The sequence below is a fragment of the Neofelis nebulosa genome, chromosome 12 (assembly GCF_028018385.1).
Source record: "Neofelis nebulosa isolate mNeoNeb1 chromosome 12, mNeoNeb1.pri, whole genome shotgun sequence".
Taxonomy (NCBI): domain Eukaryota; kingdom Metazoa; phylum Chordata; class Mammalia; order Carnivora; family Felidae; genus Neofelis; species Neofelis nebulosa.
The window spans coordinates 93,544,669-93,558,228 of NC_080793.1; the positions used below are offsets into that span (position 1 = coordinate 93,544,669).

General features: G+C 41.7%; 1 protein-coding gene and 1 long non-coding RNA gene across 13 annotated transcripts in view; one reads left to right on the top strand and one right to left on the bottom strand.

Moving 5' to 3' along the window:
- The window catches only part of LOC131492202 (uncharacterized), a 79,306-nt gene that overhangs the window by 29,758 nt on the left and 35,988 nt on the right, over positions 1-13,560 (top strand). The gene's annotated exons all lie outside the window — the stretch shown is intronic.
- Positions 4,135-13,560, bottom strand: part of ZNF169 (zinc finger protein 169) — a 55,601-nt gene continuing 46,175 nt past the window's right edge. For 9 of the 12 annotated variants that reach the window (XM_058695912.1, XM_058695917.1, XM_058695919.1 and 6 more), the window contains one exon: positions 4,135-5,839. In XM_058695912.1, the coding sequence (XP_058551895.1) occupies positions 4,323-5,839 (1,517 nt within the window). In that variant the 3' untranslated portion in view covers positions 4,135-4,322. Of the gene's footprint in view, positions 5,840-11,330; positions 11,453-13,560 lie in introns of those variants that run through there. The other 3 variants (XM_058695921.1, XM_058695914.1, XM_058695922.1) reach the window with 2 other exon arrangements.

The window sequence follows — 13,560 nt, forward strand, 5'->3', positions numbered from 1 at the left end:
TAATTAGAACCAATGTTTAGATAATAAAGTAATTGCTGCTATGTTAGGGCTTAAGTTGGCCATTTTATTACTGAATTAAAATTTGTTTTCTGTAGGTCTCATTTTTCTGTATCTCTTTTATTGTTTTTCTGTGGGTTATTTGTTGTTTAAGATTCCATTTAGATCCATTCCTCATGTTTTTTAGTGTATCTCTTTGTATAATTTTCTAAGTGGTTCCTGTGGGTATTACAATACACATATGTGCCTTATCACAGTCTATCAGTATATTATCACTTGGAGTGAAGTGTGAAAATGTTACTTTTGTTTAGGCCCCTTTATTACTGTCCCCACTTTTAAGTCATTGTCTAGAGTATCAAGTGATATTACAACTTATCACATTTGATTTTAAAAACCTGTGGGTGGAAGGATGCCAATTTATATAGTTCTATTTGTGCTCTTTCCATGATTTTTTTCTTCCTTCCTGATGTGCCAGTGTTTCTTTTATCATTTTCTCTATTTGAAGAATTTCCTTTTAGCCATTTTTCAAGGTCAGGTCCGCTAGCAGCAAATTCTTAGTTTTCTTTCCCTGGGAATGTGCTTAATTCTACCTTCATTTTTGAAGGATAATTTTGGTAGATATTCACTCTGCAGTCAACAGTCTTCTTTTAGGACTTCGAAGAAAAATGTTGTGCCACCTTCCTGTGACCTCCGTGATTTCCTGAGAAATCTGCTCTCATTTTGTACCCCTGTGGGTAGTAAGTCATTTCTCTGGGGTTGCTTTCAAGATTTTTTTTTTCCTTTAGATTTCAAAATTTTAATTAGGATGTCTTAGTGTAGATTTCTTAGGATTTGTTTTATTTAGTATTCATTTGGCTTCTTGACTGTATATTTATGTTTCTTGCCAAATATGGGATATTTCTGGGCATTTCTTAAAAATAGTTCTTCAAATATTTTCTCAATTCCATTTCTTTTCTTACTTTCTAGGACTTTGATGACACGTTAGCTTTTTTTGTTTTTCTCCCAAAGATTCTGGCTCTTTTTCTCAGTCTTTTTTCTCCATTGTTCAGATGTGCTGAATTCAATTGATCTGCCCTCAAATTCTCCCCAATTCCATTTTCTGCCATAACTCTACCCTTAAGCCCGTCCAAATAGTTTTTAAATTTGTTGTCTAGTTTTTTTTTTTATTTTAACGTTTATTTATTTTTGAGACAGAGAGAGACAGAGCATGAATGGGGGAGGGTCAGAGAGAGAGGGAGACACAGAATCCGAAACAGGCTCCAGGCTCTGAGCGGTCAGCACAGAGCCCGACGCGGGGCTCGAACTCATGGACTGCAAGATCATGACCTGAGCTGAAGTCGGACGCTTAACCGACTGAGTCACCCAGGTGCCCGTTGTCTAGTTTTTAACAATTTCCCCTTCAGCTTTGGTGTAACTTCTATTTTTTGTTGTTGCTGAGATACTGTACTTTTTTCATTTGTTTCAAGAGAACTTGTGATTGCTTAAAGCATTTCTATGATGGCTGCTTTGATATCCCTGTCAGACAGTTCCATTGTCATGCTTATCTCAGTGTTGGTGTCATTTGATTGTCTTTTCTCATTTAAGTTGTGTTTTCCTGGTTCTTAGAATTATGAGTAACTTTTTATTGCATTCTGTACATTTAGCTGCTAAGAAACTCCGGGTCCTCTCTAAACCTTTCATTTAAACAGGGTGACCAGGCAGGCAGTCACCCTGCTTTAAAGGGTACCTCCCCAATTGCAGCCTACTTTTGTGGGCTCTGTTTGATCCAATGACAGTGTCGCTTTCAGAGTTCTTGCAATGCTATTTAGGTCTACTTGACTTATTTGGTATCACTATTCCTCCCACTTTTCACTGCTGGTATTAGAGTGTGGAAGGAATTTCCCTAAAACAGGCTACTTGGTGTCTCCAGATAGAAGGGATGCTCTGGCCCCAAAGAAGAAAAAGCTTCACAGGTTGAGCTGCTCATGCGTCAGGATCCCCATGGTGTCTGTCAGTAAGGGAGATGGGTCTCCAGGTGTGGAGGAAGGCTTAGAAAGCAGCCATGTCCAGCTCCCCTCTCTCCTCAGCCATTGAAAGGACCAGTATATGCTTCTTGCATTCCACTTGAGGAAAGTGCAGCAATGCCCATTGCTTCCTGCTGGCTTCACACTCATGGGAAAGGAAAGGTCATGACCATTAATGGCAGGGGTTGAGGGCCAGGTAGGAATTTGGGGGAGTCCAGAGAGCAGAGTGCTATGAACTGAATTTTCCCCAAAAGCCCTTGATGAAGTCTTTTCCCTAATGTGACAGTGTTTGGGTACAGGACCTAAGGAAGTAATGAAAGTTAAATGATGTAAGGATGAAGCCCTCATCTGCTAGGCCTGGCATCCTTATAAGAGTAAGAAACACCAGAGCTCACTCGCTTTCTGGCACACGTACAGGGGAGGGAAATACCATGTGAGGAGAACACACCATCTGCCAGCCAGGAGGTGAGGCTTCAGTAGGTCAGGGTGATCTTGGACTTCCTGTTTCTGGTTTTGTTACGGTAGCCCTGACAAAAGAATACAGTTTTGGTACTGAGAGTGGTGTGCTATCATAGTATATGTGAAAAACTATGGATGTGTTTTTAGAGCTGGGTGATGGGTAGGGGGTAGAAGAGCTTTGAGGTGCTTGGTAGAGAACGCTGGGGTTGCCTGAAAGAGACTATGGTAGGAATAGGGGATTTAGAAGTGATTCTGCCCCAGCCTCAGACATAAATGTGGAACATTACTGGAAACTGAAGGAAAGGCATTCCTTGTTATTTATTTACATATATATGGCAGCAAAGAATGTGGCCAAGTTGTGTCCCAGTGTTTGGTGCAGGGTAGAAATCTTAAGTAACAGAAGTGACAAATTCTTAGCAAAGTGATGGAAGGTGTAACCTGTTTCTTCTCATAGAAAAATGTGACAAGGGAGGTGAATCGAAGGAAGTGTTCGGCAAAAAGAAGCCAGAACTTGAAGATTTAGAGAATTCTCAGCCTGTCCATATTGCAAAATGAGAAAGCATGTTCTGGAGAAAATACCAGTAGTGTTGCTGGACAGTCATTTGATAGAGATTAGTTTGGAACCAGTCAACCCTCAGTGGAAACTGTGTGGCTCAACTAAGGATATGTAGATGGGACACAATGAAGGTCAGGTGTCGGACCTCTGTGGTGTTATCCACCAAGAGGAGGAAACAGTGACCCTCATGGTGAAACATATCAGGTCTGCCATCCCCACAGTGGGCTCAGAGGGTGAATGCCTCCATGGTCTCACAGGGGCTGCATGCTGCTACAACAGCAGGACCAGAGGGCAGAGCATCCAACCAGAGATTTTTCTCAAGCCATAAAACGTAACAGAATTTGCTTGCTAGGTCATAAGATGTGCTTGGGACCCATCAATTTTTTCTTCTTTCGCCCTGTGGAAAGGAATGCAAATTCTACATCTGTGGTAACTTGTCTGGTTCACAGATTCACAGCTGGAGAGGAACTTTGCCTCAAAATGAAATATACCCCTAAACTCACCCACACTTGATTTACATGAGATTTTGGATAGAGTCAGTGCTGGAATGGGTCAGCACTTTGGGAGCTTTTAAGAATATGGATGTGAGGGGCGCCTGGGTGGCTCAGTGGGTTGGGCATCTGACGTCGGCTCAGGTCATGATCTCGCGGTCTGTGAGTTTGAGCCCTGCATAGGGCTCTGTGCTGACAGCTCAGAGCCTGCAGCCTGTTTCAGATTCTGTGTCTCCCTCCCTCTCTGACCTTCCCCCATTCATGCTCTCTCTCTGTCTCAAAAATGAATAAACGTTAAAAAAAATTATTCTATGGATGTGAGAACATGAATTTTGGGGGTTTGGAGGACTGAGTATTATGGACTGAATTACTCCAAATTCATACATTGAAGCCAGAACCCCCCAATGCAACCTTATTTGGTCATAGATTGGGGGCTCTAACCTAGTAAGTCTGGTATCCTTAGAAGAGCGGCAGACACCAGGAAAGAGCATGCACAAAGGCCATGTGAGGACACAGTAAGAATGCAGGCATCTGCCAGCTGAGGAGAGAGGCTTCAGTAGAAACCAAAGTACACACATCGATCCTGGACTTCAGTCCCAAAAACTGTGTGAAAACTGTTCTTCAGCCATCAAGTTTGTGGCGTTTTTTTAATGGCAGCTTTAGCAAATCAAAACCATCGCTAGTACAGAAAATAAACCATAAATTAATGATCTTACAATCATTGAAAACACATTTTTTTCCCTCCACTGCATCTGAAGAAAGTGGAACATTTCCTAGTGCTTTCTGCCATCTTCACAACCGTGAGGAAAGGAAAGGTCAGGAGAGCAGCTCTTGAGGTGGGAGGCGATGGCCAGACTTGGTCCTCCTATGTCTGTGGAGGTGAGACTTCTGGCTGAAGCCTCGGCCACACTCCCTGCACACATACGGCTTCTCTCCTGAGTGGGTGCGCTGGTGTCTGATGAGGGCCGACCTGAAGCCGAAGCCACGCCCACACTCACTGCACACGCACGGCTTCTCCCCTGAGTGTGTCCTCTGGTCAGAGGTGAAGTGAGACTTCTGGCCCAGTCCTTGCTCACACACTCTGTACACATCAGTCGCCTCCCCTGAGTGTGTCCTCTGGTGTCTGGTGAGAAGCGACTTGAAGCCAAAGGTACGTCCACACTCCGGGCACAGGTAAGGCTTCTCCCCTGTATGTGTCCTCTGGTGTCTGATGAGGGTAACCTTCTGGCCAAAGCCACGCCCACACTCAGGGCACAGGTAAGGCCTCTCCCCTGTATGTGTCCTCTGGTGTCCCATGAGGGAGACCTTCTGGCTAAAGCCGCGGCCACACTCAGGGCACAGGTAAGGCTTCTCCCCTGTGTGTGTCCTCTGGTGTCTGACAAGGGTGACCTTCTGGCGAAAGCCATGCCCACATTCAGCACAGATATAAGGCTTCTCCCCTGAGTGTGTGCCTTGGTGACTGAGGAGCAGTGCCTGCTGCCTGAAACCACGCCCACACTCAAGGCACAAGAAGGGTCTTTCACTCGAATGTGAGCTTCGGTGTTGGAGGAGCGATGCCTTCTGGCAAAAGCCTCTCCCACACTCAGGACACACAAAGGGCTTCTCCTCCAAGTGTGTCCTCTGGTGCAGGATCAGGGCGATCTTTTGGCGAAAGCCCCGCCCACATTCCTGACATTCGAAGGGCCTCTCCCCAGAGTGTATCCTCTTGTGGTTGGTAAGTGAGGACGTGTACCTGAAGTGGCGGCCACATTCCCGACACACATAAGGCTTCTCCCCTGAGTGTTTCCTCTGGTGGATGGTGAGGGAGGACTTGCGGCCAAAGCCTCGCCCGCACTCCCTACAGCTGTAAGGCTTTTCTCCTGAGTGTGTCCTTTGGTGCTTGGTGAGGTCTGACCTCTGGCAGAAGCCTCTGCCACATTCAGGACATACGTGATGTTTCTGGAGGCTTAAGAGACTGGATTTGGGACCAAGTCCCAGTCTGTATTTCCCACACATGGCTGCTCCAGATGCTGAAAGGTCTGCTTCTTCAGGACACATCCCCTGGTCTACTCCCCCAGCTCTTTTGCCTTCTACCCAGTCTACTGGCTGACCCTGAGAGGATCTGAAGAGCACCCGGGAAACCCCACTCAGCTCAAGTCTCCTTTCTATCTCTTCCTCATCTCCTTGTTCACTTGAGCAGCTTGGAGCTTCCGTTGAGATGGGGCTTCCTGCATATGAGCTTGGGAAGATCTGAGGAAGGTGACCGCACAGCACGTACTGTTGAAGGAACTGTGGACTGGAAAAGGCCACCGGGCAGGAATGGACACATGGCTGGAATTCTGTTCCTGGTTCTGCTGGAGAGAAAATGTTGGTCAGAATCACTACAGGCACCTTGTGAAAGGTTGGTTTGTACCTGCCCAGCAGTCATTGCTCCGATGTTCTCACAACCAAGACTTCCTTTACAGACCTACTTTCCATCCTTTGCTGACACATTATTGCATATCTTACTACAACACAGAAGATACACATGATGAGGCAGCTCTAAACACCAGCCCAGCCCTATAAACTGCTGCCATTAGAGTTACACATTTCCACCAATACAGTTCACTTGCAAGACATAATCAATGCTAATGCAAACGTTAATCCACAAATGTATATATGCTTCCACTAAGAAACAATGTGACTCATGGGGGCAGGGAGCGCAAGATGGCGGAGTAGGAGGACCTCAGCTCACCCCATCCCATGTTTACAACTAGGTGTCACTCACATCCACATCAGTAAACTGGAGAGTGATCTGGCAGAACAGACTCCACAACTAAACAGAGAGCAGCCACATCTGAGAGATTATGAAGGACAGAAACGGTCGTCAGGAGCTGCCCAGAAGGAGCAGTGAGGAGCTGTGGTCACGGGGATGGGAAGCCCACACAGAAAAAGGAAATCCCCATAGCATCCTACCCTGAAAACCAGAGGAGCTGAATTCTGTGAGTTTGTATACCCAGTGGGATTTGGAGCTAGAGCTTTAAAAGTCAACCACTTCAGCACTGGGTGAGTGATAACCAGGGCCTGCCCCTAAAGTGCAGCCCAACGAGAGTCAACACAGAAACGACAGCTTGCACAACAGGAGGGAGATCTGTTTATGCTGATTTTGGAGTGTGCTGAGGAGACTTCTCTGGGAACAAAGGAACTGGCAGGTGACATTTTCCTTCCCCCACTCCCCCAGCATAAACACAGGGCCACCTGTGGGAAGTGGGGCTGCACAGACACTTGCTAGCAGTGTGCCATGTCCATGTATTCTCCTGAGGACTTGCTCATCCTGCTGGCCTTGGCCCTGGGCTTATCACAAATTCTTTTAATACCCTGTGTGCCATGCCCCTCTGGCCTGCATTTCTTTGGGGGATCTGGTTTAGGATTAGCAGCTCAGTGCAAATTTTGCTAATGTAGTGTACATGCCCTGCCCAGTTCCTGCAGAACCCCAGGTCACAGCCACTCCTGTGCTCTGCACCCCTGGCTGTTGCCTTGCTTTGGGGGATCAGCCTAGGACACATGGCTCAATGCAAATTTTGTTAACATCATACATGCCATGACCGACTATCACACGTCAACTGCCATGTGCCCGTTGTTGCCACCTCAGCTGCTTGCGTTACCCCTCGCCACTGCCAATGTGCACCACGCTCCTAGCCACCGCCGTGCTTTATGGCATCTATAGCCTAGGACTAGTGGCTCAGTGCAAATTTTGCTAATACTGCCATCCCACTCTTGAGCCCTCGTATGGTCACTCCACTTTCAGAGCCAGCCTGATTCAGTCTCCCTAACACCACAGAGCAGGCACAGCCCGTAACAGGCAGAATGAGTGAAGTCTGGACTGAAAAGAAAAGCTACTCAGACACAATAGTAGGATGCAAGCAACACACATAGGAGACACCCCTGAAGCGCCAGGTCCTGGTGAACAGGGGACACTACAGGACCTCTTCTTCATAGAACCACTGCTTTCAAGAGCAAGAGACATTGCAGACTTTCCTAACACAGAAACAGACAAGATGAGACAGAGGAATATGTCCCAAATGAAAGACCATGATAAAAACACAGTAGGAGAGCTAAGAGAATTTAAATTAATGACCATAATGATACTCACTGGACTTGAGCAAAGAATGGAGGACATCAGTGAGATTCTTAACACAGAGATGTATCTGTGTATAACATATCAGAGATGAAGAACTCCATAAATGAAACCAGAAATACAACAGATAGAATAGGCAACAGGAAGGAAAGGAATGTATCAGCGACCTGGAAGATAGAGTAATGAAAAGCAATCAAGCTGAGCAAAAGAGAGACAAATACTCCATAATGAGGATAGAGTTAGGGAAGTCAGTGACACCATCAAGCATAGTAACATTCACATTATAGGGATCCCAGAAGAAAGGCGGGGGGGGGGGGGGGGGATAGAAAATGTATATGAAGAAATAATAGATGAAAATTTCCTAAATTGGGAGGGAAACAAATCCAGATTCAGGAGGCACAGAGATCCCTCAACAAAATCAACCCAAGGAGGTCTGCACCAAGACACATAGCAATTAAAACGGCAAGAAACAGTGGTAAAGAATTTAGATATTGCAAGACAAAAGAGGACAGGTACATGGGGAAACTCCATAAGGCTGTTAGATTTTTTAGCAGAAACTTGCTGGCCAGAAGGGGTTGGCATGATGTACTCAAAATGCTAAAAGGGAAATATCTGCAGCCAAGAATACTCTATCCAGCAAGGCCATCATTCAGAATAGAAGAAGAGGAACAAGAATTTCCCAGACAAAAGCTATAGGAGTTTGTGACCACTAAACCAGACCTGCAAGAAATGTTAAAGGGAATTCTTTCAGTGGAAAGTTGATAAGTGAGAGTGTGAAAAGTAAACACAAAAATAGTAAGAATAAGTATTTCTGTAAAAAATCAGTCAAGACATTCATAAAAGGATATAAAATGGGACACCATATATCTAAAACATGGAGGGAAGGAGTAAAGAATGAGTTTAACATTGAGCAGCCCTCAGCTTAACACAGACTGCTACAGATGCAGGAAATGTTAGATATAAACTGAATGGTAACCACAAAAAAAAAAAGTAATAGATAAGCAAAACATAAAAAAATCTAAATATATCACTAAAGAAAACCAACAAACCACAAAAGAATCAGAAAACTACAAATATAACCGCAAAACAAGTAACAAAATGGCAATACATAACTTTCAATAATTACTTTCAATGTAAATGGAATAAATGCTCCAATCAAAAGAATGACAGAAGGGTGCCAGGATACGTTAAAAAAAAAAAAAACAAAAACCCATCTATATGCTGCCTACAAAAGGCTCATTTCAGACCTGGAGACACATGAAGATTCAAAGTGAAGGGATAGAGAATATCACGCAAATGGATGTCAAACGAAAGCTTGGGGTAGCAATACTTATATCAGACAAAATAGACTATAAAACAAAGTCTGTAAAAAAAGACAAGTACACTATATAATAATAAAAGGGACAATCCAACAAGATCTAGCACTTGTAAATAGTTATGCACCCAATATGGCAACACCCAACTATGTAAAACAGTTAAAAACAAACATAAAGGAACTATGTTATAGTAATACAATAACAGTAGGGGACTTTAACATCCCACTTACATCAATGGACAGATCATCCAAACAAAGAAAAGCAACAAGGAAAACAGTGGCTTTGAATGACACATGGGAACAGATGGATTTAACATATGTTCAGAACATTCTACCCTAAAACAAGATAGAATACACATTCTTTTCAAGTGCACATAGAATGTTCTCCAAAATAGATCACATATTATGCCACAAAACAAGTATCAACAAATTTAAAAAGATTGATGTCATACCATGCATTTTTCTCAACCACAACCCTATGAAACTAAAAATCAACCATAAGAAAAAATCTGGAAAGACCACGAATACATGAGGGTTAAATACTATGCTACTAAACAATAAGTGGGTCAACCAAGAAATCAAAGAATAAATCAAAGAGTACATGGAAACAAATGAAAGTGAAAACACAATGGTCTAAAAACTTTAGGAATGCAGCAAGAGTTGTTCTAAGAGGGAAGTTTATAATACATCAAGAAGCAAGAAAAGTCTCAAACAACCTAATCTTACACCTGAAGGAGCTAAAAAAAGAACAACAAAAACCCAAAACCAGCAGAGGGAAGGAAAGAATAAAAATTAGAGCAGAAATAAACGATACAGAAACTAAAAAAATAGAACAGTGAAACCAGGAGCTGGTTCTTTGAAAACATCAAGAAAACTGAAAAGGTTCTAGTCAAACTCATCAAAAAAAAATAATAATAAAATAAAAAAAAATCAAAATCACAAGTTGGAGAAATAGTAACCAACAATAATACAAACTAAGAGAATGTTATGAAAAACTACATGCCAACAAGTTAGACAACCTAGAAGAAACAGATAAATTCCTAGAAACATATAACCTACCAAAACTGAAGCAGGAAGAAATAGAAAATCTGAAGAGACCAATTATCAGCAAGGAGATTGAAATCAATAATCAAAAACTTCCAACAAACAGAAGTCCAGGACCAGATGGCTTCACAGGCAAATTCTACCAAACACTTAAAGGGTTAACCTATTCTCGAATTCATTTTGGGAGGCCAGTATACCCGATAGCAAAACTAGATAAAGACACCACCAAAGAAAAGAACTACAGGCCAATATCTCTGATGAACATAGATGCAAAAATCCTTCACAAAGTACTAGCAAAGAGAATCCAACAATACATTAAAAAAATCATTCACCAAGATCAAGTGATTTATTCCCAGGATTCACAGGTGATTCAATATTTGCAAATCAATCAATTTGATATATCACATCAATAAGAGAAAGTATAAAAATCATATTTCAGTAGACACAGAAAAATAATCTGTAAAAGTAAAGCATCCATCCATAATAAAAACCCTCAACAAAGTAGGTTTAGAGGGAATATAACATAATAAAGGCCATATATAAAAAACCAACAGTAAACATCATCCTTAATGGGGTAAAAACTGTTTTCCCCCTAAGGTCAGGAACAAGACAAGGGTGTCCACTCTCACCACTTTTATTCAACAAAACATTGGAAGTACTAGCCACAGTAATTAGACAACATACAGAAAAGGAATTCAAATTGGTAAGGAAGAAATAAAGCTTTTACTACTTACCAATTTGAATTCCTTTTCTGTATGTTGTCTAATAACATAGGTGACAGGAGAGTATACATAGAAAACCCTAAGGACTCCACCAAAAAGCTACTAGAACTGATAAAGGAATTCAGTGAAGTTGCAGGATACAAAAGCAATGTGCAGAAATCTGTTGCATTTCTATACACCAATAATGAAACAGCAGAAAGAGAAATTAAGAAAACCATCCTATCTACAATTGCACCAAAAGGAGTAAAATACCTAGGAATAAACTTGAGAGGTGCCTGAAAACTATAAAGCTAATATAAGAATTTTATATTATAAAATTCTATAAACTATAAAAAACTATAAAAAAAACTATAAAAAACTATAAACTATAAAACTAATATAAGAAATTAAAGACAACATAAGGAAATGAAAAAAACATTCCATGCTCATAGATTGGAAGAACAAATACTGTCAAAATGTCTATACTACCCAAAGCAATCTACACATTTAATGCAATACCTATCAAATACCAACAGCAACAATCCTAAAATTTATATGGAACCACAAAAGACCCCAAATTTTATGAGAAACTGATCTTAAAATTTAAGTGGAAATGCAGAGGACCTACACTGCCCAAAGCAGTCTTTAAAAAGAAAAATTAGGGGTACCTGGGTGGCTCCATTGGTTGAGCATCTGACTCTTGATTTTGGCTTGGATTTTGGCCCAGGGTCATGGGATCAAGCCCCATGTCGGGGGGTGGGGGAGGAGGGGGTTGAGCATGGACCCTGCTTGGAATCTCACTCTCTCTAAAATAAAAGAAAAACTTCTACCTGACTTACAGAGAGAGGGAGAGTACTTCCACTACCTGACTTCAAGACTTCTGATGGTCCTACAGTAATACAGTGTGGTTTAAGGATAGGGCTATTCTATTGAAGAAATAGAACTGAAAGTGTAAAACAGACCCACACTTAGCCATTGGATTTTCAACAAAGCAATTCAATGAGGGGAAGGCAAGTCTTTTCAGCAGTTTATGCTAGAGCCACTGGGTATCCATATGAAAGAGTAAAATCTTGATTCCTGCCTGACACCATATACAAAAGTTACTTCAAGGTGGATCATGGACTTAAAAGCTAAAACTATATAGCATTTAGAAAATATAAATTATCTTCATGACAATAAAAATTTTAAAGGAGAAAAATTAGACTTCCTCAAAATTAAACATCTGCTTATCAAAAGTAACTTTAAAAAATGAACAGAAAGGTTTCAGACTAAGAAAATGTTTGCAAAATGTACATACGACAAATTGGTATCCAGGATTAATAATTCATAGAACTCAACAATTTTAAAATGCAATAAACTGGAAGAAGATTTAATAAATACTTCACAAAGTAAGATATACAATAAAGCACAAAGAAAGTGCTCAACACTTAACCATCAGGGAAATGGAAATTAAAGATCCCATGAGAAACCACTACATATCCATCACAGATAAGGTGAAAACTGTGGGGGAAGTTGTGAGACAAATGTCACTCTCTTCTTGTGTGTTCATGGAAGTGAAATATGGTACAGCCAGTTTGGAAAATAGTCATTTCTCATAATATTGCATATACTGTAACCCTGTGACCCAGTGTATCAAATTGAATGGTATCCCACCAAAATTCATTTCTACCTATAGGACTTCTTTTGAAATCAGGTTTTTGCAGATGGGATCAAGTTAAGATGGGTCATACCAAATTAGGGTGAGCCTTAATCCAATGACTGGTGTCCTTACAAGGAGAGAGACTTAGATACAGAGATGCATAGAAGGAAGGCTGTGTGGTCACAAGGCATGGATTGGACTGGCAAAGCAACAAGCCAAGGAATGATTGCCAGCAACCACCAGAAGCCAGGAGAGGTGAGGAACAGATTCTCCCTCCAAACCTCCAAAAAGAACCAACCCTGCCAGCAGGTTGATTTTGGACTTCTAACTTCTGAACTGTGAGAATAGATTTCTTTTGTTTTAGCCTTTCAGTTTGTGGTAAATTGTTACAGCAACCCTAGGAAACTAATACACCTGGCGTTACTCTAGGTCTTTATCCAAAGGAAATGAAAACATAGGCTTACCAAAACAAAAAACCTAGCATAAGATTACTAATAACAGCTTTTTCACAATAACTAAGGACTAGAAACCATCAAGGTGTCTGCCAAGGAGAAAGGATAAATAGTTGTATATTCACATGATGGGAAGCCACGCAGCATTAAAAAGGAACAGGTTACTAATGTATGCAACAACATGGATGAAGTTCAAAAACTTTGTACTGGGTGAAGAAGCCTACACAAAAGAATACGTATCATTCCACTCATGCAAAATTGTATAGTGGGCAAAATTAATCCATGATGAAATAAAATCAAGACCAGAGGTACCTCTGAGGGTTAGGGTGGGAGTTTACTGGAATGGGCCATAAGGAACTATCTGGAATGCTAGTAATCTGTATTTTGATAAAGTTTGGATTGTAGAGATCGACACATTGTTTGAACTCTAGCAAACTTAAGAATTTGCATTTCCTGTAAGTAAATTCTACCTGAAAAGAAGAAATACACTAGGTAATGATACACATCTACCCATTGCTCCTGTGGTCAACCACCTTACATGACTCTGCTTAGCTGAGAAGAACTACCAGGGATTACCCTCTTAAAATGTGTCTGAAGATGCTTAGCTGGACACCCTAGACCTAAGTCCGTGGGCCCCTGCCTGCCAACTACTCACATGAGCCAACCTAGGAAGAGATTGTCTCTTTCCCCTCACTTGTTAGACCATCTTTGCCAGGTCCATTCAGTGGTCAGATCAGATCTTACACACACACACACACACACACACACAACCTGCCAACCACTTTTGGATAGAGATCGTCTGGGAAG